This window comes from Mizuhopecten yessoensis, unplaced genomic scaffold, assembly GCF_002113885.1.
Source record: "Mizuhopecten yessoensis strain PY_sf001 unplaced genomic scaffold, ASM211388v2 scaffold8231, whole genome shotgun sequence".
Classification (NCBI taxonomy): domain Eukaryota; kingdom Metazoa; phylum Mollusca; class Bivalvia; order Pectinida; family Pectinidae; genus Mizuhopecten; species Mizuhopecten yessoensis.
In genome coordinates this window covers 507,275-534,333 of record NW_018407444.1, presented here as the reverse complement: position 1 = coordinate 534,333, position 27,059 = coordinate 507,275, and the positions used below count along the sequence as shown (strand labels likewise).

The window sequence follows — 27,059 nt, the reverse complement described above, 5'->3', positions numbered from 1 at the left end:
CATGGCATACTTTATAAACGTCTGAAATACTCTTATAAAGTGACTGATACCGCACTATCCTGGATACAGTCTTACCTGAGTGAACGACGACAGTGTGTTGCCATCGGATCTTCCTCCTAACATGCCAAAGTACAAGATTTCGGGGTTCCTCAAGGGTCGGTGTTACGACCACGATCATTTCTTTACTGATGACACACAAATGGTCATCAAACCACAGGACAGTTGGAATACAGTCTCAGAAAATCTGGAAGCTTGTCTGACAGATATCAGTATCTGGATGAACGCCAACATGCTTAAGCTTTATCAGGAAAAGACGGAACTAGTCGTCTTTTCCCCAAAGTGTCATCAAACAATGGCTCTCCAGCTCAAGGTCAGTGCCAGAACTATTGAGAGTGTTCCAGCTGTTAAAAACCTAGGGGTATACTTTGATAGTTCACTGAACATTGAGAAACAAGTGAACGCTATTGCCAAATCCTGCAACTACCAGATCAGGAACATCGGCTGTATTCGGCAGTTTTTAACTGCAGATGCATGCAAGAATTTGGTGCATTCATTTGTTACCTCTCGTTTGGATTAAGGTAACGCCCTGCTCTGTGGTATGTCTGACAAACTAACAAGTCGTCTGCAGAGGGTCCAGAACAATGCAACACGGCTTGTTACTCGTACTCGAAAGAGAGAGCACATCACACCTGTGCTTTATTCGTTGCACTGGTTACCTGTACGATACAGGTCGCAGTACAAAATTCTGGTGTTCACATAAAAGGCACTGAATGGAACAGCTACTCAGTACCTACAGGAGCTTGTTACCATGTATCAGCCGTCACGATCACTGCGGTCGGAGTCAGAATCATTTTGTTTGTTCCCAAATCTCGTACTGTGACCTACGGAAACAGATGCTTTGGGAAGGTTTCGGCTACGTTGTGGAATAGCTTACCTTCTGCTATTAGAAAGTCAAATACCCTGGCCAAGATCAAGAGGGACATCAAAATTCACCTCTTCACTTGTAAATACCACCCTTTTATTTGTTCAATTATTTGCACACTGCTTGCTTAAATGTATAAAAGTGATTGTAAGCCTTTGTTTTTTGTTTTAACAATTATAACCATTATTATTATTATATATGTTATAAAGCGCTTTAGAGTAATTTTACAAATTATATAGGGCACTATATACATTTTGTATATCATTAATATTATTATTACAAGCTAACCGGTAATAAGATTTGCATATATATATATATATATATATATTAAATGCCACCGTGACTATTCTCCATAATTATGTTTAATGAAGATTTAAAAGAAACTGTGGTTAGGTATACATGTAGCAAACACTAGTGAAGGCAAGTGTTTTCTTTTAAAAAAGCACTGGATAAAGTCTTGAGTGTAATCAGCCCAATAGAACTCAAAATATAAGTAGTACATTTTATAAACTGATTTTCTATTCATATAGTAACAGTGATAGAGACCTAACCCCCCGGGCATGGAAAGTTATCCCAAGCAGGAACTCTGTTTGAGGAAGCACTGGATAAAGTCAGAGTGTATTCAGCCCAAATGAAATCAAGATATTGTGCATTAGTGCATTAAACAGATTTTATATTTATAGTGACCCATTGACCTTTGACCACTGGACCTAAAAATGTATCCCAAAGAGGCACTTTCTTCCAGGAAGGACTCGAAAAAATCTGAGTGTAATCAGTCCAACAGAATTCGAAATACAGTGCACAAACTGATGTTCTATTTCTAGTAAGTGACCTTGACCTTTGATATAAAAGGCTGAAAAGCTATCCAAAGGCTTAAAGGAGCTGGTCGGGGGAACAAAAATCAAAATAAATTACACTAAATGCGTTCTCTGGCCTTCCAAAAGTCACAGTTTCAAAACATAAATGTTTGCCATATTTTATTGTTTTTACTTATATCGGACATTGATGTAGAAACTGATCCAGGTCCATCAGTAAATTAATTATCTCTATTTCATTTGAATGTTAAAAGTATAAGGAATAAATTTGAATAAATTTGAATATATTGAAAATATTACAAATGAATTCAATATTTTATGTATGACTGAAACGCATTTGGATGAGTATGTACCTACTTCTGAACTAGTTCTACCGGGTCTTGTGGAACCATTTAGAAAAGACAGAAATTTCTCCGGTGGTGGTATTTTAGTATATTATTCTGTTTCCTTAAAATGTGTCCGGAGGAATAAATTTAAAAATCTGGATGGAGAAAAAATTTGGATACAGGTAGAATTGGTCACAATAGTCTATTAATATGTACCGTTTATAGACCAGAAAATGCACGTCACCCTTTTTGGGAGAACTTTAAGTATTCAATTGAAAAAGCTTTAGAAATTACTTCGAATGTTATTATTGTTGGTGATATAAATGTAGATATGCTAACGTTATCACGTAATCATAATTTACACCAAGTCATGTTGGAAATGGACTTAACTAACGTTATTAATGAGCCGACTAGGCGTGGAACAACCAGAAATAGTTTATTTGATCATATTTTATCAACTGATCCTACCAAATGTACTGATTCGTATGCCTTTCCGATTGATTGTAATATAAGTGATCATGATGCATGTATTGCACTTTTGTCTATACCTGTTAATCTCTCTTGTACCTACACTCGAGAAATTTGGGCCTATAAACATGCTCATTTTAATAGGTTATATTTTTTAATAGATACTTTTGATTTGCCTACATTTTTTTTAAAACTGCATTTCTGTTAATGTAGCATGCGTTGAATTTACTGAACATTTTTTGAAACTTGCTAAATAATGTATAGCTAAAAAAAACAGTTTATATAAGACCTCAGGATAAATTGTGGATGAATTCCCAATTAAGAAAAGCTTTTCAGTTACGAGACCGGTTACATAATGCCGTTAAACGTGTTTAGTCCATATCCAACTTAGAGAAATTTAAAAGACAAAGAAATAAGGTTAATAATATGAAAAATATGCAAGAGAAATGTTTTTTAATAGTGTTGGTGATATTATAGATAATCTTAATACCGGAAATCCTACGTCACATAGGAGACTAGTTCGTAAATTATTAAAAGAGTCGGGTTCTCAGGAGGTTATTCCACCTCTAGTTAATCCTTGTGATGGAAACATTGAATATGATGATGATAAGAAAGCAAATATTCTAAATATTTATTTTAACTCTATCTCAAACATAGATGATATTGGCAAATCTTTACCAAGTTTTGATTCAAAAACTGATTCTGTACTTGATTCTATTGTGGTTAAAAGTGATGAAATATGTGATATTTTGAAAATTCTGAAATGAGGAAATGCATCTGGTCATGATACTATAAGTCATCATATGCTAAAAATTACATAATTCTATATGTTCGCCATTGTCAATTCTTTTTAATATGTCAATTAATTCTAAAATATTCCCTGAAATATTTAAAAAGGGTATTATTTTACCTCTGTTCAAAAAGGGTGATAGTCACTTGGTGTCAAATTACCGACCAATTACTTTGTTGTCTTGTATAGGTAAGGTTTTTGAAAGAGTTGTATTTAAACACATCTATAATATTTTCCTTGTTCATTCTTTATTTTACGAAAAGCAATCTGGTTTTATGATTCATCATTCCACTGTCCATCAGTTAATAGACATTTACCATAACATATGTTGTTCATTAGAAGAAAAAAAAACATACTTGTTTGAATATGCCTGTGAAGTTTGGGATGGTTGTTCTCTTCTAACAAGTTCAGCTTGAAGCAGCAAGAATTATTACTTGCCTACCCTCTTTTTCTAGTAAACAATCATTGTATCAAGAATCCCAACTTGAACCTCTATCTGAAAGAAGAAAACTTAAGAAACTTCTTTTAATGTACAAACTCCATAATAAACAAACACCTTCTTATTTAACTAACATTCTTCCTCCTAAAGTATGCGAACGCAATAGCTACAACTTGAGAAATACTGAAAACAACACTGTTCCCAATTTCCGACTGTCTTGTTCATTCCAATCCTGTATTCCTTCTTCTATAAGACTATGGAACGATTTAGCAAATACTGTCAGAGAGCAGGCATCCGTTAACATTTTTAAATCATCGATTCAGCGTAACCAAGGTTACTTGTTGCCTATTTTTCATGTAGGAAATCGAAAACTAAATATTTTATATACAGGATTGCGTCATTCATGTAGCAGTTTAAATTATGATTTGTATAGAGTTAATATTATAGGTGATCCAATGTGTGCATGTGGAAATGAGTGTGAAAATGCAGTCCTTTTATTTTGATTGTATGCTGTATATCGGACAAAGACAAATTTTGATTGATGATATCTCACGTTATTGTTATATTTCTCTAAATAATATTCTGTAAGGTTCTCCAAACTTGTCAGATGAAGACAAAGACAATGAAAATATAATCCATGTAGTCCAAACCTACATTAAAAATAGTGATAGGTTTTAAGGTCAGTAATATTATCCTATCATCTCTCTTTCTTATTTTTCTAAATTTCTCTTTCTTCCCTTTTCCATGGCTTTCTTCTTTGTTCATATATATATATATATATAGTATATGGGGCAAAGAAGTAAATAACAGTGTGGACAAGTTTAGGTTGTCAATTTTTTTTTGTCTTTAGCAGAGGGGACTATTTGTTTTATATAATAGCTATATATTCAATTATAGTATATCAGTTCTATCTTCTTGTAATATGACGTACATGTATATATACATGTAACTGTTCTGTTTCACTGTGTCTTGATAAAGGAGCGGATCGCTCCGAAAATTTGACAACCTAAACTTGTCCACACTGTTGGAATTACTTCTTTGCCCCATATACTATTTTAAGTAATTCGTATCCTACGGACATACGTACCTCCATTAGGATCCAGTGTTATATGGGATTTTACCGTCTATATTACTTCTTTGACCCATATATATATATTATAAATATATTTATTGTCGTTGTCATGTAATCAATATAATGAAATGCATTGGAGAGGGCGTTTCTAAGTTGAGATAACTTGTGCCTAATCCTTTTTGTTGAATGACAAATAAATTATGTTTAAATAAAATCTAATCTTTGCTAGCCAAGCGTTCATTTTGTATTCACATATTCATGTAATCAACCTTAGCGCATTTAGCCTTGTTCTCTAAGCTTTCAAAGTATTGATCCTGGCACAGGGACTTGGCACGAATTACCATCATATGGTCCACATATTTTATTATATCATACATTATATAATACACATATGTGAACTGAGGGTTAGAAATTAATATCAAGTCCCGGTGCATACGAATGTTAGAGTTATCTCCCCTATAACTTCATCTTGCTATCTCAGAATCCATTGCAACCACAATCATATTTTGTCAAAAAAATAAAATAAAATTTGTAGCTATTATTGAAATATATTTATACTTTACGGAACTACAATATTTCAAATGATGAAATATCAATTCATTGGTTGGTAATGTTTCACGTATGGTAGTTTATATGTTAGTTTGCCGGAGCGGCGTGTTTAGCTCGGGGGATACAGTAAGGGTGACCGCCATCGCCTTGCTGGAATATGTGTCACTGGGTTCTTGAATTTATGTGAAATCGCTATCGATTGTATAGTTTTTCATTTTGGGTACGTAATTTAGCATCGGGTTGATCTTGTCCTTATATTGGAGCAGTGACGTGTGTTTTTAAACATGTGTGCATTCCGTTGTTGGAGTTACCTCCCGTCTCACAGTTGGAATATTGCACTGTTGCATACATAATTGTTTATTCAATCAAACCAGTTATATCTGTATAGCGGGCTCTTCAATATTAGTAGATGATGCATGTGGTGGTCACAAAAGGTGTTGATGGTAATTATAATACCTCTAGCTAGTGTTAGGGAGGTAGGTCCCATTTTTTTATTTTTCAAATCTTCATTGGCATTAAGCCAGATTATATATCTTCCTAAGGAAACTTAGAAACTCTCCAGCAATAGGTGAGAACATTGGTCCGCCCATTACAGTTGAGGAGGTTTTTAATGATAGTTAACCCTCTCCAAATGCTGTTACTGGTGTACAGGAGGAAATGGGGGCTTATATGCCTGAAGGTCTTCGCCAGAAAATCATAAATGGCGAACATGTGGTTTTAGGGCTATTATTGGCCAAGCCAATCAGCCTGGCGCAGTCAGCTAAGCTTACATTAGTAGGGGTTAAACTGCGTATGTCTGCAAAGACCCAGTCTGTTAAAATTTTAGATATAGAAACATGGACAGATGCCTTTCTGGTTTTTGTCAGTCTGTATGGGTCATCCCACCCTACTCAAATGGCCGGGTTGTTGAAATACATATATACTGTCCGGCTGGGCGCTCGTCGCATTTCCGGTTTTGGTTGGAAGCTCTATGATGGGCAGTTTAGGTTAAGGAAGGCCGGAAATCCCTCCGCCTTATGGGGCGTGGTCGACCAGGAGCTCTGGCTCCTTAATCTCTACATAAATCAGCAGCCACATCAGATTGCAACTTCATCTGTAAATGCTAATGCACAGCTGAAATGCTATGACTTAATTACAGTAATAACTGTAATAAGAGCCCATGTCATTACTTACATAAATGTCTACGTTGCAGTGGTAACCACCCTTCCATGAATTGTTGTTATCGTACTATGTATACCAGCAATTCTAATTTTTAATCAAGATGTTTCCGAAATGGCAGAAGTTTCCGGGTCCAGTCAGCCGTTGGTGTACGGTTTGCACGAGGATCAACTAGAGCTACAAACTCGAGCATTTAGTCCTATTGATGTGAAAACTTTGGGAAAGAGCATTCAGCTCTACCCAAAACAAGATATTGCTCGTGAACTTGTTCATGGGTTTGTTAACGGTTTTCATAAAAGATATCATTGGCCTCGTGTAGCTACAAATTGGAAAATTAAAGTGCAGCCCTGGCCAAAGTGTCAAAAGAAGTAGAACTTGGGAGTATTGCTGGTCGCTTCCCATCCAGACCCTCAGTTGGAGATTGATTCATTATTTTTCTTTTCCTGACGGTTCTAGTGTAAATGACTTTATAGACAGTTCTGCTTGTGCTGTACAGTATTCATCTGTAGATGAGGCCATTGATATGATCAGTAAGCTAGGTAAGGGTGCTTATCTGGCAAGAATGGATATCAAATCTGCATTCAGGCTGTTACCAATCAAACCAGCTGATTTTGAGCTTTTAGATTTTCACTTACAAGTGTCATATTTTGTGGATAAGTGTTTGCCTATGGGTTGTTCTTATTCATGTGCTTTGATTGAAATATTTGCCACATTTTTGTCTTAAATTTCTTCTCCGAAGCCATCCCTTCTGACCTGGCGTTTTTATGACGCTATATCTGGGGCGTCAAAGCCGAGTAATCCTATTAGAATCACTCAGGGTATTAAGGAAGACATATATGGTTGGTTAACATTTCTGGATTTTTTCAATGGCTGTTCCTACTTCCCAAACAGTTTCTGGTCAAGTAATGATCAACTTCAGTTGTTTACAGACAGTGCAGGACAGGCAAAATTAGGTTGTGGGGCTGTCTTTCAGTCACACTGGGCATATTTTCAATGGCCAAAGTCCTGGGCAAACGCTGATGTTTTGAGGGACTTAACCTTCCTGGAACTGGTTCCTGTTCTTCTGTCACTGATGATATGGGGTTCACTTTTTCAGAACAAAAAAATAAAAATAAAACATAGATAATCAGGCCCTGGTCACAATTCTTAATAAGAAATCTTCAAAATCAAAAAAGGTCATGCAGTTAGTCCGTCAACTTGTGTTACATGCCATGTTGTGTAATATACAATGTAAGGCTGTTCATATTCGAGGTATTCATAACAGTGTAGCAGATTCTATATCTCGTCTACAGTGGGCTCGGTTCCGGCATCAAGCACCAATGACAGATCCAGAGCCAGCAGCAATCCCATTAGCATTCCAAATGTTGATCTCCAAGCTGAAACTACACAATTGATTTCAGCTTCTATTTCTTAATCGAAGTCCAAATGTATTCGAGGCTTTCCGTTCACAGTATCATCTCGCCAAGTCCTGGCCTCCACTATTGCAAGATGTTATCAAGTTTATATCATATCTGTCTGTCGGCAGTTATGCTCTCAGCACAGCAAAATTCTACCTGTCGGGTATAGCCTTTAAGTGTAAATTGTTAGACCAAGAGGATAATACACAAAATTTTATCAGCAGGAAAATGTTAGCAGGAATGCAAAGATTGTCAAAGCGGGTAGATGTTAGGTTGCCTGTTACTCCTGAATTGTTGGTGAAGCTTCTCCAGGCCCTTCACGTGGTTTTTTCTGTCGCATTTTTGGGTTTTTTTCAGAGTTTTAGTAGTTGATAAGCTGGAGCTACCTCCCATACGTTGTGTATTAATAATGTTGTGTTATCTGCATCAAGTGTTCAATTGTCATTGTCTAGTTCCAAGACCGATCAGTTAAGTAAAGGGGTGACAATATGCTTGCCAGTAGCCAAGCCCCCAATATGCCCAGTTTTGTTGGTAAAACAATTCCTGGCAGTCAGGACAAGTAAACCAGGTCCATCTTTTTGCCATTTTGGTGGTTTACCGGTAACAAAATATCAATTTAGTGCAATGTTAAAAAAAGTTCTGAACACAGCTGAAGTATCTACAGAGCGTTATAAATCACACTCTTTTAGAAAAAGCGTATTTGTTTGGTCACACATTTTACCTCGGTTGAAGTGGCGAAATGAATTGTTCATGAGGCTGTTGATAGGGCCAGAGTGGGGGTCAATAGCAAAGTGGCCAGTCATTTCACAGCCATAGGAGGCAGTTATATTAAATACCCTGAGAACCGGGAATATTGCTATTGCCCTGATCTTTTTCTGGACCATGTCCAGGCAATGACATTTTCTTGTACCATTTGCAGCAAGGTCTTGGCAATATTATTTCAAAAAGTATTGATATCTTAATTATTGTCAGATTTGGGATTGCGATTACGATTATTTGGCTGTAACGGCATAAGTTACCCAGTCTAACTACTGAGTTGCTTGTCCTCACAGTAGTAACGGGTGTCTGATGTTTAATTTGAATTTTGCGGTATGGTGGCGTTGGCAAGGCCTGCTATCTTTTTGAGTGCATGGCATTGCCATGTGGCGGTCTTTTGAGGTAACACCAGTACCGCTTCAGTGCAAATTTTTACCATATTGACCAGCTGTCATTCAATGAACAGTTTCAATTGAAATAAGTTTGTGAAGTTAACAAATTGTATTTGCAATTTAATAGTATAATTAATTTGAAGTGTACAGCTGTTCCGAGTGTTCTCTTAAATTACAAATATTTCTAATGGGACCAACTATTGTCGAATAAGTAATTGGTAAAGTGGGGAAAATGAGGTGTACATCTGTTCCCAGTGTTCACGTAATTTGTCCTTATTTCAATTGTCCTAAGTTTGCAAAAGATTTATCAAGTTGATCTGCAGTTATCTCAATTTGGTTTGCCCTATGACTCTAATTTAGAGTCGGTCACCACATCTATATGGAGCCGTGGCCATTCAATCGCCAAACCTTAAAAAATAAAAATATCATAGTTGCTAATTTGGTGTTTGCGTTTTTTGTGTCTTTGATAAGTCAAAAAACAAAGGAGGACAATACTTAACGAAACATTTTCTGTATTTGATCAGTTGGTAGAGATAATTGGCCATATTCTAACTGTAAATTATAACCGAGGGAAATGCATAGGTGACCAGTGCTGAAATAATCTTGAAAGTTTAAAGTTTTGCTAGTAAGGTGTCTCTGCAAGGTGGCAGGGGCGGGAAATTAAACACAAGGCTAAATCCGCCAGGGTTGAATAGTACAATGCTAAATTATTAACCCTTGGCTATTGAAGATGGTGAGATGTTCAGGTTCGATCGTAAAATAAGATGTGTCTTCAACAGTATGCTCCAGTGAAATTACACTATAAAGTCAGCATCAATCCTGCGCTATCATAAGGAGACAAACATGACATACTACAGACTCCCAAAACAAATTAATTATGCACAAAATCGCCACACGCATGCATCTCGCAAATGGGGGAAGCCATCCTTGAATGACCATGTATAGCTGTTGACAGGACGTACACTAATCAATACTTAACCAAACCTGAAGTTTATTTTGACATGAAGATCTTATTTATTTGGATAATTTCATGGAAATGATGACTTGTAATTTAAACCAATGATTTGTCAATTTCATCTTACATGCACTGTATGAATATTATTTTTTTAACATTGTACCATATTAATCCATGATTGTTGTGATGCTATATTTGAACTTAATACATTTGATGCTCTATTACCTGACCTGGAACGCAATCGTAGCCATACCGAGACAATACAATACTAAAAACGTCTCCCAATATTAACTGCTACCAAACCCGTGCTCCAGGTTACAAATCAACGCTATGTTTCAAAAAAAAAAGACAATTTGTTGTACAGCAGAATCCAGAGGGCTTTTAGGTAGGGACTGTCCCAATCACCTGCCCTCTAGACTGCTTTTTAAGTTTTACTAAGTAAGGTTTTTTTAAGTGTCAAATTTTGTACAGCATGAATATTTAGCCTCTTTATCTCTTTAAATTTATCCTTCCAAAGTAGGTATCTTTGCATAAATGTCAGTTAGTACTTGATGTGATAGCAATGGATTAAACGAGTGTTACCTTGTGTTGGTTTCTAGCACATCAGTGTCTCAATACATACGGTATTAATCTGTTTATGTTCGATAATCGTCTGTTTTTTATTACTGTCCCGATTCTGTCGTGAGTTTAATTTCCAAAAAAATGTGTTTTAACAATTGAAAGATAAAAGTTTGAAGGGGAAAAATCAATTTGTTCTTTTATCAATTTATGAAAGTGATACAGTAAAGATATATGGTTTAACAATTGATATTAAATTGATAAAAAAACATCATCCTTAGAGAGTATGTTCTGGGCTTTTAGAAGCTTTGCAATACTCTTTCAAACGCGCATCAGCTCGAGATTAGGTCCTGTTTACAAAATGGCGACTGGAAGTAGCAAGGCGGATTACATTGGAACTTCCAATGTGTATATTTCGGCAAGGAAACATTGTTCAGAAAGCCCGTGTGGTCAGATCATCTAATTTAATCAACATGTACTCAGATCAGTCGTTGTTTAGTCGCTAGGGTTATTCACATAAAACATAGGATTATTATATAAACTTATTGTAATTATTCTATCTAAACAGATATAAGACACTATTAATAAACCAAACTCCAACATACACAAGACATTTTCAGAAGCAATACCTGATCAGACATAGGACACTTTTAAGAAGCCATACCTGATCAGTCATAAGACACTTTTAAGAAGCCATACCTGATCAGACATAGAACCTTTTTAAGAAGCCATACCGGATCAGACATAAGACTTTTTTAAGAAGCAATACCTGATCAGACATAGAACCTTTTTAAGAAGCCATACCGGATCAGACATAAGACTTTTTTAAGAAGCAATACCTGATCAGACATAGGCCACTTTTAAGAAGCCATACCGGATCAGACATAAGACTTTTTTAAGAAGCCATCCCTGATTAGTCATAAGACACTTTAAAGAAGCCACACCTTATCAATCACAAGACTCTTTTAAGAAGCAATCCCTGATCAGACATAGGACACTTTAAAGAAGCCACACCTTATCAATCACAAGACTCTTTTAAGAAGCAATCCCTGATTAGTCATAAGACATTTTTAAGAAGCCATACCTATCAGTCATAAGACACTTTTAAAACGCCTTACCTGATCAGGCATAAGACACTTTTAAGAAGCCTTACCTGATCAGGCATAATACACTTTTAAGAAGCCTTACCTGATCAGTCATAAGACACTTTTAAGAACTCATACCTGATCAGTCATAAGACACTTTTAAGAAGCCATACCTAATCAGTCATAAGACACTTTTAAGAAGCCATACCTGATCAGGCATAAGACACTTTTAAGAAGCCATACCTGATCAGTCATAAGACACTTTTAAGAAGCCATACCTGATTAGACATAAGACACTTTTAAGAAGCCATACCTGATTAGTCACAAGACACTTTTAAGAAGCCTTACCTGATCAGTCATAAGACACTTTTAAAACGCTTTATCAGATCAGGCATAAGACACTTTTAAGACCCCATACCTGATCAGAAATAAGACACTTTTAAGACGACATACCTGATCATTCATCAGACACTTTTAAGACGCCATACCTGATCAGTCATAAGACACTTTTAAGAAGCCATACCTGATCAGAAATAAGACACTTTTAAGACGCCATACCTGATCAGTCATAAGACACTTTTAAGAAGCCTTACCTAATCAGTCATAAGACACTTTTAAGAAGCCTTACCTGATCAGTCATACGACACTTGAAGAAGCCATACCTGATCAGACGTTATACATTTGTAAGAGGTCATACCTGATCAGTCATAAGACACTTTTAAGACGCCATACCTGATCAGACGTTATACATTCGTAAGAGGTCATACCTGATCAGAAATAAGACACTTTTATGAAGATACATTTCCTAAGATTTGGGCAGTTTCCTTTGCCTTGCGTCTTCAAATTCTTCATTTTGGCACTTAGCAGATCACGAGAATGTTTGATTTTAATATCGGTCAAAATATTGACGTCGTAGTATTTTTCCTGTAGGTAACGGTTACAGTAATGCTGGATTGTAAACACCTCAGCCTTTATGGTTCGTACTGATATTTATCGTTTTTTCTGACGTTCATGAAGAACCTGGTCATGTAATCCGCCAACTGAACCGAGTCAATAGACTCTGGAGATCTCCACTCAATTTGAGACATCAGATAATCCGTGAAAATTTTGATGTCGGATTGCGTTTTTCTCGCAGTATACTTATTCCTCATGAAAGATGAGGAAATGTATCCTTGTTCCTCCTTGTTCCACGAAAGCATTATTAAATCGCCCCCTGCATCCATAACACGTTTTGTCTCCTTTTCCAGGATTCATTCATCTAGTTCAACAATCCTTGCTGCCAATTCCTCTAAAATCTCCTCGCCAGTACTAGCTATAGACGTCGCCATCGTTGTTTTTGTTTACGCAGACGACAGGTGTATCACTAATAAGCAAATCCAAATACGGAAGCGGCGCCATCCGGAAATTTGGGTGGGGCTTTGTAAATCAATCTTTAAATTATTTTCCATGAAACGGCATTTATTCCATGCCAACAATTCGTTTGTTTACATTAAAAGCAGACAACAATAAGCGGAAACGGCTAAATCCGGGAATGTAGGAGGGGGTGTGATATCACTTTTCTAGGGGGTGTGATATCACTGTCAAGGGTGTGTGATATCACTCCAAGGGGTGTGATATCACCCGGGCTGATATCAACTTGTGGAAATTTTAGACTTATCACATATACAAAAAGGGTGTTATTAGTAGTAAACATATGATAAGTATGCATTCATAGTGAATTAAAAAGAAACTATTAACAACAACTCTTAAGCTTTAACAGCTTAACCAACAATCATGTACCACAGGTGTTGTATCATGTCATGTACAACATTTGAAAATGAATAAAATATACATTAAAAAAGGGGAATGCGTTAAAGTCAAAAGCGGATCTATATAGATTACAAAATAATGCAAAATTTTCAGTATAAGCAGAAAAAAATACTTACCTTAAAATACATCGGTCCCCGAAACTCTCTATTAAAACCACATAAAAGATGTTCTTAGCTGGTTAAAAACGTTTGTAGTGAACACAGAGTTTACATTGCGCGGAACTGGTTTGTGGCAAGTACATTTGTTCCTGGAATTAATGGACCAATTCACATATATAGCATAACCACTTCAATATATAATAGATTGATGATAAACGATACTATTCTAATTAGTGATGTTTTTTGAAACTGAAAGTAGTGTTTTCCTTTTTTATTATTTGCATAATATTTTCGCCGGAAGACAACTAACGTATTCTGTTAGGTACATGACCGTCGTTAAATTCATACATCAACGATGTAAATGGACAGGACAAATTCATGACTAAACATATACAAAACATGATTATCCATGACGAGCTAGCTGTGATTGGAGAGAAGAAAATGCATGTTATGTAACTATTCATCATAACCAGTGATACATTTTATCATACTAGTATATACACTGATACAATATGATTTGATTTTCGTCGATAGGAATCACAAAACATTTAAATACGATATATCATGCAGATAACACATATTTAGCTTAGTCATATTTTATACAAAAAGAGATACTATTCAATAAATGCTTTGGATTTCAAATACATTTTCATGTTATGGAGGGCTCTTTTGTTATAAATCTGACTATTAAAAAAGTGATAATCTCCCTTTATTCAACTGTAAAGGTTTGCTCGTGTAAGGAGCTTTTTTCGACATACACAATCTATTGTCTTTAGTACATGGAAGTTTTTAATTACGATGCCCTACAAAACAATTGAATGACGTCGCATTCAGGTTTTGTCGACATAGCAGTTAGAACGAGTATTTTGGCAGAGTAGACTTGATTGTACTGAAGATCTTATAAATAATAACGACAGTATGATCCAGTATTGACATCGGCTCTGAACAAAAAATGCTCGCTGTATTCGTGTTACTTTAATAGATAAATAGACAAAGAAGTAATAACGGCAGTGCAGACAAAGATTTGCCAAATTTCAGGGCAATCAGCACATTTTCATCGTGTTAACTGTTTTTCAGTATTTAAATATACGGAATGGAACCATGTAATAAGTGGCATACCACAAGGATCGATTTTAGGACTACTTTTATTTGCAATTTATATAAATGACATGACTGATGTAACAAGTCTTAGAACGATATACTCCTTTTCCTGGATGATACGATAGCATTTCGGGCAATCAAAATAGTGTCCGGGAAAAATGACTATGAAGTATCCGACATATTCAGTGTCAGGGACAGTTAATCTACGCGTGGACATAACTTTAAAATTTACAAATCGAATTTATGATTACATATTCGAACCTTTTCGTTTATACAGAGGACTTTTGAGTTATGGAACAATGTTCCGTCAAATGTTGTGAATTCAAGCACAAATAAACAATTTGAATATAAGTTAGATGGACACTGGCAAAACCAAACACAGAAATGCAATTTTAATTATTTTTTTGAAATATATGTTTTTATTTAATTGTTTAATATTTCAGAGCTGACTGTCAAAGGATTGTAAACTCCTAATTTTGTTCAGAATAAATCTATATTTCTATGTTAAAAAGGAAAATACGGAAATGACTACAAACTCGTTATCCGTAAAGACAGCGATGGAAGTACTTGTATCAAAAACGAAATTTTGGATCACCTCTTCACCTTACAGTACACAACTCAACAAGAACAAAGGAAAAATGAATATTTCCGTTGTTTGATTTATAATACCTGTCAAAACACAATAACGAAAACGCGAATAAAAGAGGCATGGTAACATTGAATGAGTATCTTGTCAAAACAATTAGCGTGATGAAAGGTATGAAACACATCAACAGATATATCCACAAGAGAAATATACGTGTCATAACCTCTAACCATTCAGATAAGCATTCTATAGGATACATGTAGATCCATATCTTTTATTCTCACCAGAGGTATTTCTTAAACCTTTTTGTTCAACCTCAGAGGCGTTGGCGCTCTGCCATTTCATTTTTGTATATATTTACATTAATATAAAGAGCATAAAACCCACTAATTAAAACAGTGTATAATGGTCCCGTTTACCATATTTACTCAACATAATCCCATTACAAGTTCTGCCTAAGCCCGGTGGGGATATACGTTCTATGACATAAAGTTCAAGTTTGTTCTTTCGTCGGAGCACTGTCGGCTGGACAGCGTGGCTTCTTGTGTGTGTCTCCCAACCAGAACCGCTGTGTGGCTGCATATCATGAAGGTATGGACTTCAGATCGTTTGATATATCGAAGTTATCTATATGTGTTGTAAAACAATCTATCTACATTTCTAGCTTTGTTGTATCTTCTTTAAGCAGCTTCATATTCACTACATGTTCACACGTAAGCATGCATCCTAAACGAACTTCATTATCGCGGAATGATGTATTCTGATAGATTATGGATCATATCGAAATTTGAAGATTTTATAAACATTTCTTGCTTTGTTGTATCTTCTTTAAGCTACTTCAGATTCACTACATGTTCACATGTAAACATGCATCCTAAACGAGCTTCATAATCGTGGAATGATATATTCTGATAGATTTTGGGTCGTATAGAAATTTGAAGATCTCATTGAACATTTTGTCTTTGTTTTATAGTTGACATGGGTTCTCCTCGTCGTCTCGGCGTTTCTGGTAACTGTATCGGCCGATAAAGGTTATGACAAATGTCCCTATGGATGGTATATCCACGTTCACTACTACTACGTCGACAAGATAAATTATGTCACAGAACAACAAATGACTGGCGACTACGTCCGATTTAGGTTTGTTATTCATCGAACAGTGCAATATATATATTGAGGCTCGAAAAAGGGGATATTGGTTAAAGGCAATGCTTTTTAATCATTAAAGGTCAAGGTTAAATCAAAAGCGCGAAAAAAAACCGGAAAAATCGTATACATATGTCAGATTCACTGTCGAACAAACGTGTATCTCTTATGCACAATTATTGCTTAACAGATAACATATATATGACACTTTTGAGACAGATATAGTGTTTAAGCACATTTATTCATTTTGGTAACCAAAACAGTTCTCCGTTACTTAACTGCTGCAAAGAGAACCTCTATATTACAATATTTACAATGTGTTGCAATATTTACATTATATAACAATGTATACGGTATTTTACAATATTTACATTATATAACAATGTATACGTTATTTTACAATATTTACATTATATTACAATATATACGGTATTTTACAATATTTACAGTATATAACAATGTTTACGGTATTTTACAATATTTACAGTATATAATAATGTATACGGTATTTTACAATATTTACAGTATATAACAATGTATACGGTATTTTACAATATTCACAGTATATAACAATGTATACGGTATTTTACAATATCTACAACATTTTGCAAGATAAGAAAATTGATGTAGAAGTTCACACATGTTTCATAAGAGGAAACGACAAAAAGAAAAAGAAAAAAAAGATAAATTACTCCTGGTACTGTATTTTTTAAAGAATGTACAAATTAAAGACTTATTCTCAAACATTGAGTAGTTGAGCATAACAATAAACATTGAAATATCTTAAAAAAATATATAACATAGTAATTTTGTTGTAAATTATTATACCTTAAAATATATTTGTGTTTACAGAATGATCGCAGATATTGGAGCTTATCAGTACAAATTCGTTCGAGACCAGTTATGGGCACTAGATGACATTGAGCCCCCAGCAGAGGATCCGATAGTGTAATGAAAAATAATCCAATTCGTAATATATGCTTCGCATTATCCTTTTTGTTTGTCATCTTCTATTGAGTATTGATAATGATAGTATAGATAGCGATATAAACATGTCATGACGTCATCACGCAAGAAAAAGGAACGCCACAAACATATTCTTTGACAATTTCAATTTCTTATTTATGCGTATTCTTAACAAGAGCTTGTGATGAATAACTCCATGTTAAAAACCCGTGCATTATTATACATATTACAATATGCTACACTGTTTTATCATGTCGACGTATGCTGCTATATGTTTAATGAATATATCATGAATATCTAACTACTGTACGTTTAATTAAGAAGAACATTGAATGCAATTGTGTTGTATTATGACTAATACACTGTTTTCATTATGAAAAAAAATACGATACATTGTTTATAATTATATATTTCGTTATTTTGTTAATTGGAATTGGTCATGGTTTACTTTTTTAGCTTACGAAGCACATGCAAAACGGAAACAGAGCTGATCTACGGTTTCTGGGACAGTTCAGCTTCATTTTGCTACATTGTTCTTCCCGGTCTGCAGAATATTCGAAGAGCAAAATGTGACCAGTGAGTTTAGTCAATCTTTTACCTTTCAATCTAACAAAACCTTGTCATCTATTTTCACATGTTTGATCGATATAGGTTGAAACCATTTAAATGTAATGAACAACCTAAAGGATATAATTGAGCTACAAAACAAACTGCAAATACATGATGCATTTGTTTTTCTTTGTTCACTATATTTATATTTCATATTACTTACTTGTATTGCATGTTGATTATCATTTTTTTAAATACATACATTTTAGTTGATTATTTTTTTATTTTCTGTAAACATTTGTGAAACGTATTACAGAATGGAACTCGTAATGCAGTATTTGTAATAAATTAATATGCTAAAAAGGTGAATAAGAGACGAACAGAGACCAGTTTCCTCTTCTTATAGATTATACTTGGGAGAAGTCTGTTCTATCTAAGGTGCACACGCCATTATTTGCTTATTTCATTGATATGCTATTCTGGTGTGTTGCAGAAAGTCGTGTTGTGGCACTTCCACCATCTGTCACGAGGACGGTCACGCGCGACAACGCTATTGGGTGTATTGTGCACACTTCACCAGTCCTTTCAACGGATATTTCGCCGTCCGCTATGACACGTTCCCCCAGTGCTGCACTTGCAGGAGATGCGACAAGTGCGGAATGATACACTGATCCGTTGAATGACTTTCCGATATAAAACATGTGTATACTGTTAATTTTGTCCAGCTTTACATCGTTCTAATAATAAATGTGTTATTTTGCATCAGTTTGGTTCGGTTTTATATTGTTTAACGTCATATTTACAGCCGATGTCATTTAAGAACGTGCCTCCAGGTGTGAAGTGTTATTTTGCATCATTTTGGTTCGGTTATATATTGTTTAACGTCATATTTATAGCCGATGTCATTTAAGAACGTGCCTCCACGTGTGAAGTATTATTTTGCATCATGTTATGTTTAAAATACTTTGATATAACTTTAATTCTAACATTTTAAAATTAATTCTTATATCTTCGACTTCTATAAAATCATTGTCGAGGTCTGCATTCAAGGCTAACCTATTCAAACAATTTTTTATTAAAATATCAATGAAATTTAAGTTTTTACCTAGATTTTCCCGTGCTAGTAAGGCATTTATGATCTGGTTTCTGGGTCTACGCTGAAATGGTTTCTATGTTATACTAGCATTCCTAAATGTTTGATTGATATGCTTTGTTTGGGTTTAAGTGTCCGTTAAGAAGGTAAAAAGGAAAAAAGACGAAGGTTGCCAAAGATGTTGAACCAAAATTATTTTCCCAGGAACATTTCCAATATATATTTCGCTTACATCGTTTATCAACGTATTTTATAGAGAAAGTTGCTGAAAAATTAATTTGAATAACAAACTGGATATTTGATTATCTAAATAATTAAAAATGCGCATCATAATTTGGTTTAAAATGAAAACAAAAACTTCAAATTATAAATAACAAAATACTAAATTTAGATAAAACTACTTTAAATGGAAAATAAATTCAGTAAAATAGCTTTGTTTACATTGCCGGTAATGTAAGATCAACTTTTCCCATGATAGGAAGACATGCGAGATTAATAAAAAAAATTACCTGTAACTGAGCGAGATCAGGTTATCGAAGTCGAGAGTTAAGGTTCTGTAACAAAATCCCAACCGAGGCGTAAACCGACAGAAGCTTAGCCCTGAGACTGAGATAACCCAATCTTGCTCAGTTACAGGTATTATGTTTTTCTCGCACCTTTTAGTTCGAAACGAACATTTCAATTTTGCTAAAAACTACAAGTATCCCGCCTTGGGCCACAAATGATAATGACTTCTTCACTACTAAAGTTACATTTGAATATTTCCGCGTAAAAATGTAGTCCGTCCTTACATAGATTACAACGTAGATTCAAAGTGTAGAATAAATTTTATCTACAATATCAAATATCTAACAATATCAAAACGAAACATAAATTGACAAAACAGAACATTTATAATGCAAATTGTCAATTTCAAGCAGTTAACGCGCGGATGAATACATCGTAAAATTCCGCGAATGTCACGCAAAGGTACAGGACAGACAGGACGAGATAGAAAAATCTAGCATGGGGTATGACGTGGGATATCTCTGTCTGAGGTGCAAGAGAAATCTAGCTTGCATGGTTTAGGGTCACAATACAAAGACCATGAGATGACGTCATGCCGCGGTAAGTTTGACGTCATTTCAAATATATTTACTGAATTTTGTATTCTAGTTAAACTTTTTTTTTATCTACATTCATTGCGGCTTTGGTAACGTTACGACTTTGAGTTTATAACATTAGTATAAACCAATATCCAATGCTCTCATAATGGTTTAGAATTAGATATATTGGTATTTTCCCACAAGATGGCGGAAAAACTTGCTGCAAGAAATTGGCTATATATTGCTATCAAATGTATGTGAAAACAATGTCTTTATGTTTATCTGATGCAGGGTATAAATATTCAACCCAGGAATACATAACTGTGTTGCTCAACCTCGACCAGCCTTGGTTTGCCCCAAATGCGCAACCCTTCGGGTTGGACATTTCTATCGATAATTATATGCATATGATAGTGTCATATATTCTTACATGAATTTCCATAAAGAAGTATACGGCATATGATGTTTATGTGGGTGTGTGGTCTTTTTTGTTTACTGGGTAGTTGGTAGACATAATGAGGTTAGTATGTCAACGAACATTTAAGCAAAGTATGTCGACATAGTTGATTGGTATGAAGAGGTCAGCATGTAGTTATTGTCATCGGTGGTCAGTATGTAGATATAACCATATGTGGTCAGTATGTAGATATAACTATCTGTGATCAGTATGTAGATATAACTATCTGTGGTCAGTATGTAGATATAACCATCTGTGGTCAGGATGTAGATATAACCATATGTGGTCAAGATTTAGATATAACCATCTGTGGTCAGTATGTAGATATAACCATCTGTGGTCAGTAAGTAGATAGAACTATCTGTGGTCATGATGTAGATTAACCATTTGGTCAGTATGTAGATATAACCATTTGGTCAGTATGTAGATATAACCATCTATGGTCAGGATGTAGATATAACCATCTGGTCAGTATGTAGATATAACCATATATGGTCAGTATGTAGATATAACTATCTATGGTCAGTATGTAGATATAACCATTTGTAAACAGTATGTAGATATAACTATCTGTGGTCTGTATGTAGATATAACTATCTGTGGTCAGTATGTAGATATAACTATCTGTGGTCAGGATGTAGATATAACCATCTGGTCAGTATGTAAATATAACTATCTCTGGTCAGTATGTAGATATAACTATCTGTGGTCAGTATGTAAATACAACTATCTGTGGTCAGGGTGTAGATAAAACTATATGTTTTCAGTTTGTATATATAACCATCTGGTCAGTATGTAGATATAACCATTCTGTCAGTATGTAGATATAATTATCTGTGGTCAGTATGTAAATAAAACCATTCGGTCAGTATGTAGGTATACCTATATGTGGTCAGGATGTAGATATAACCATTCGGTCAGTATGTAGATATAATCATTTGTGCTCAGTACGTAGATATCAAATCCGTGGTAAGTATGTAGATATAACCATCTGTGGTCAGTATGTATATATAACCATATGTGCTCAGTACGTAGATATAACATTCGTGGTCAATATAAAGATATAACCATCTCTGGCCAGTATATAGATATAACTTTCGTTGTAAGTATGTTTATATAAATCTGTTCAGTATGTATATAAAACAAATATGTGGTCGGTATGTAGATATAACTATTTGTGGTCAGTATATAGATATAACCATCCAGTCAGTATGTAGATATAACCATCTAGTCAGTATGTAGATATAACTGTTTGTGGTCAGTATATAGATATAACCATCCAGTCGGTATGTAGATATAACCATCTGCGGTCAGTATGTAGAAAAAACAATACGTGTTAAGTATATATATATAACCATCTGTGGTCAGGAAGTAGATATAACCATATGTGGTTATTATGTAGATATAACCACATGGGGTCGGTATGTAGATAAAAATATCTGTGGGCAGTATGTAGATATAACTATATGTGGTCAGTTTGTATATATAACCATCTGGTCAGTGTGTAGATATAGCCATCCGGTCAGTATGTAGATATAACTGTCTGTAATCAGTATGTAGATATAACTATCAGTGTTTAGTATGTAGATACAATGTATAACCATTTTTGGTCAGAATAAAGATATTACCATCTGGTCAGTATGTAGATATAACTATCCGTGGTCAGTATTCAGACATACCAATACGTGTTCAGTATGTAGATATAACTGTCCGTGGTCAGTATTCAGACATAACAATACGTGTTTAGTATGTAGATATAACCATATGTGGTCAGTAATTATATATAATCATATGTGGTCAGTATTTAGATATAACCCTATGTGGTCAGTATGTATATATAACCATATTTGGTCAGTATGTAGATATAACCATCTGTGGTCACAATGTAGATATAACTATATGTGGTCAGTATGTAGTTATAACCATCCATTGCCTGTATGTAGATATAACCCTCTGGTCAGTATGTATATAACACTATCAGCGGTCAGTATGTAGATACAATGTAAAACCATTTTTGGTCAGTAAATAAAGATATAACCATCCGGTCAGTAGATAGTTATAACCAGCCATGGTCAGTATGTAGATATAACCAGCAGTGGTCAGTATGTAGATACAAGTATAAACAACTGTGGTCAGTATGTATATATAACCATATTTGGTCAGTATGTAGATATAACTATACGTGTTCAGTATATAGATATAACCATATGAGGTCAGTATGTAGATATAACCATATGTGGTCAGTATGTAGATTTTACCATCCATGGTCAGTATGTAGACATAACAATACGTGTTCAGTATATAGATATAACCATATGTGGGCAGTATATAGATATAACCAGCAGTGGTCAGTATGTAGATACAAGTATAACCAACTGTGGTCAGTATGTATATATAACCATATGTGGTCAGTATGTAGATATAACCATATGTTGTCAGTGTGTAGATATAACCATATGTGGTCAGTATTTAGATATAACCATATGTGGTCAGTATGTAGATATAACCAAATGTGGTCAGTATGTAGATATAACCATATGTTGTCAGTGTGTAGATATAACCATATGTGGTCAGTATGTAGATATAACCATATGTGGTCAGTATGTAGATATAACCAAATGTGGTCAGTATGTAGATATAACCATATGTGGTCAGTGTGTAGATATAACCATATGTGGTCAGTATGTAGATATAACCATATGTGGTCAGTATGTAGATATAACCATATGTGGTCAGTATGTAGATATAACCATATGTGGTCAGTATGTAGATATAACCATATGTGGTCAGTGTGTAGATATAACCATATGTGGTCAGTGTGTAAATATAACCATCTGTGTTCAGTATGTAGATATAACCATATGTGGTCAGTATGTAGATATAACCAGCAGTGGTCAGTATGTAGATACAAGTATAACCAACTGTGGTCAGTATGTAGATATAACCATCTGGTCAGTATGTAGATATAACTATCTGTGGTCAGTGTGTAGATATAACCATATGTGTTCAGTATGTAGATATAACCATATGTGTTCAGTATATAGATATAACCATATGTGGTCAGTATGTAGATATAACCAAATGTGGTCATTATGTAGATATAACCATATGTGTTCAGTATGTAGATATAACCATATGTGTTCAGTATGTAGATATAACCATAAGTGGTCAGTGTGTAGATATAACATTACGTGTTCAGTATATAGATATAACCATATGTGGTCAGTATGTAGATATAACCATATGGTCAGTATATAGATATAACCATACGTGTTCAGTATATAGATAAAACCATATGTGGTCAGTATGTAGATATAACCATATGTGGTCAGTATGTAGATATAACCATATGTGGTCACAATGTAGATATAACTATATGTGGTCAGTACGTAGTTATAACCATCCATGGTCTGTATGTAGATATAACCCCGTGGTCAGTTTGTATATAAAACTATCAGCGGTCAGTATGTAGATAATATGTGGTCAGTATGTAGCAATAACCATGCATGGTCTGTATGTAGAAATAACCATCCATGGCCTTGATGTAGATATAACCCCGTAGTCAGTTTGTATATAAAACTATCAGCGGTCAGTATGTAGATTTTACCATCCATGGTCAGTATGTAAATATAACCACTCGGTGATTATGTAGATATAACCGTATGTGGTCACAATGTAGATGTAACTATATGTGGTCAGTTTGTAGATATAACCATCTGTGGCCACAATGTAGATATAGCTATATGTGGTCAGTACGGAGTTATAACCATCCATGGTATGTATGTAGATATAACATCTGTGGTCAGTTTGTAGATATAACGTATGTAGATATAACCGTATGTGGTCAGTATGTATGTAGATATAACAATATGGTCAGTATATACATATAACCATACGTGATCAGTATATAGATAAGACCATATGTGGTCAGTGTGTAGATATAACCATCTGTGGTCAGTATGTATGTATAACCATATGTGGCCAGTATGTAGATATATCCCTCTGTGGTCAGGATGTAAATATAACCACTCGGTGATTATGTAGATATAACTCCGTGGTCAGTTTGTATATAAAACTATCAGCGTTCAGTATGTAGATATACTTATCTGTGGTCAGTATGTATGATAGATATAACCATATGTTATAACCAAATGTGGTCATTATGTAGATATAACCAAATGTGGTCATTATGTAGATATAACCATCTGTGGTCACAATGTAGACATAACTATATGTGGTGAGTATGTAGTAATAACCACCCATGGTCTGTATGTAGACATAACCCTGTGGTCAGTTTGTAGATATAACCATCTGTGGCCACAATGTAGATATAGCTATATGTGGTCAGTTTGTAGATACAAGTATAACCAACTGTGGTAAGTATGTAGATATAACATCTGTGGTCAGTTTGTAGTAATAACCATAAATGGTCTGTATGTAGTTATAACTATCTTGGTCCGTATGTAGAAATAACCCCGTGGTCAGTTTTTATATAAAACTATCAGCGTTCAGTATGTAGATACATGTATAACCAACTGTGGTCAGTATGTATGTAGATATAACATCTGTGGTCAGTTTGTAGATATAACCATAAGTGGTCAGTGTGTAGATATAACCATCTGTGGCCACAATGTAGATATAGCTATATGTGGTCAGTTTGTAGATATAACCATAAGTGGTCAGTGTGTAGATATAACCATCTGGTTAGTATGTAGATATAACTAACCATATGTGGTCACAATGTAGGTATAACTATATGTGGTCAGGATGGAGTAATAACCATCCATGGTATGTATGTAGATATAACATCTGTGGTCAGTTTGTAGTAATAACCATAAATGGTCTGTATGTAGATCTAACCCCGTGGTCAGTTTTTATATAAAACTATCAGCGGTTAGTATGTAGATATAACATCTGTGGTCAGTTTGTAGATATAACGTATGTAGATATAACTAACCATATGTGGTTATTATGTAGATATAACCCCGTAGTCAGTTTGTATATAAAACTATCAGCGGTCAGTATGTAGATACAATATAAAACCATTTTTGGTCCGTAAATAAAGATATAACCATCCGGTCAGTATATAGTTAAAACTATCCATGGTCAGTATGTAGACATAACAATACGTGTTCAGTATATAGATATAACCATATGTGGTCAGTATGTATATATAACCATATGTGGTCAGTATGTAGATATACTTATCTGTGGTCAGTATGTAAATATAACCATCCGCGGTAAGTATGTAGTTATAACCCCCGTTGTCAGTATTCAGAAATAACAATACGTGTTCAGTGGTCAGTATGTAGATATAACCATCCGCGGTAAGTATGTAGTTATAACCCCCGTTGTCAGTATTCAGAAATAACAATACGTGTTCAGTGGTCAGTATGTAGATATAACCATCCGCGGTAAGTATGTAGTTATAACCCCCGTTGTCAGTATTCAGAAATAACAATACGTGTTCAGTATGTAGATATAACCTTCCGTGGTCAGTATGTAAATATAACCATCCGCGGTAAGTATGTAGTTATAACCCCCGTTGTCAGTATTCAGAAATAACAATACGTGTTCAGTATGTAGATATAACCTTCTGTGGTCAGTATGTAAATATAATCATCTGTGTTCAGTATGTAGATATAACCATATGTGTTCAGTACGTAGATATAACCCTCTGTGGTCAGGACGTAAATATAACCACTCGGTGAGTATGTAGGTATAACTATCTGTGGTCAGTGTGTTGGTATAACCATATGTGGTCAGTGTGTAGATATAACCATATATGGTCAGTATGTAGATACTGACCAGATGGTTATATCTACATCCTGACCATCTGGTCAGTATGTAGATATAACCATCCGCGGTAAGTATGTAGTTATAACCCCCGTTGTCAGTATTCAGAAATAACAATACGTGTTCAGTATGTAGATATAACCTTCTGTGGTCAGTATGTAAATATAACCATCCGCGGTAAGTATGTAGTTATAACCCCCGTTGTCAGTATTCAGAAATAACAATACGTGTTCAGTGGTCAGTATGTAGATATAACTACCTGTGGTCAGGATGTAGATATAACCATCTGGTCAGTATGTAGATATAACTATATGTGGTCAGTATGTAGTAATAACCATCCATGGTCTGTATGTAGATATAACACTGTGGTCAGTTTGTATATAAAACTATCAGCGGTCAGTATGTAGGTACAATATAAAACCATTTTTGGTCCGTAAATAAAGATATAACCATCCGGTCAGTATATAGTATATAACTATCTGTGGTCAGGATGTAGATATAACCATCTGGTCAGTATGTAGATATAACCATCCGCGGTAAGTATGTAGTTATAACCCCCGTTGTCAGTATTCAGAAATAACAATACGTGTTCAGTGGTCAGTATGTAGATATAACCATCCGCGGTAAGTATGTAGTTATAACCCCCGTTGTCAGTATTCAGAAATAACAATACGTGTTCAGTGGTCAGTAT

The 27,059-nt window shown here is 34.9% G+C and overlaps 2 protein-coding genes across 2 annotated transcripts in view; one reads left to right on the top strand and one right to left on the bottom strand.

The window, feature by feature from the left end:
- The window catches only part of LOC110455476 (flocculation protein FLO11-like), a 30,238-nt gene extending 16,503 nt beyond the window's left edge, over nucleotides 1-13,735 (bottom strand). The window contains exon 1 of the mRNA XM_021505635.1: nucleotides 13,608-13,735. Coding sequence (XP_021361310.1) covers nucleotides 13,608-13,619 — 12 coding nt within the window. The 5' untranslated portion in view covers nucleotides 13,620-13,735. The remainder of the gene's footprint in view (nucleotides 1-13,607) is intronic.
- Nucleotides 13,736-15,745: 2,010 nt separating this feature from the next.
- Nucleotides 15,746-18,702, top strand: LOC110455485. The gene is made up of 5 exons (XM_021505646.1): nucleotides 15,746-15,867; nucleotides 16,250-16,416; nucleotides 17,275-17,370; nucleotides 17,845-17,964; nucleotides 18,431-18,702. The coding sequence occupies exons 1-5, from the start codon at nucleotides 15,862-15,864 to the stop codon at nucleotides 18,606-18,608; spliced, it is 567 nt and encodes a 188-aa protein (XP_021361321.1). The 5' UTR covers nucleotides 15,746-15,861; the 3' UTR covers nucleotides 18,609-18,702.
- Nucleotides 18,703-27,059: the final 8,357 nt, after the last annotated feature.

Bases quoted from the DNA above. Each gene is read 5' to 3' on its own strand.
- LOC110455485 (XM_021505646.1), top strand. The intron at 16,417-17,274 runs GTTTGTTATTCA...TTGTGTTTACAG, and splicing joins GGCGACTACGTCCGATTTAG to AATGATCGCAGATATTGGAG. The intron at 17,371-17,844 runs GTAATGAAAAAT...TTACTTTTTTAG, and splicing joins CCAGCAGAGGATCCGATAGT to CTTACGAAGCACATGCAAAA.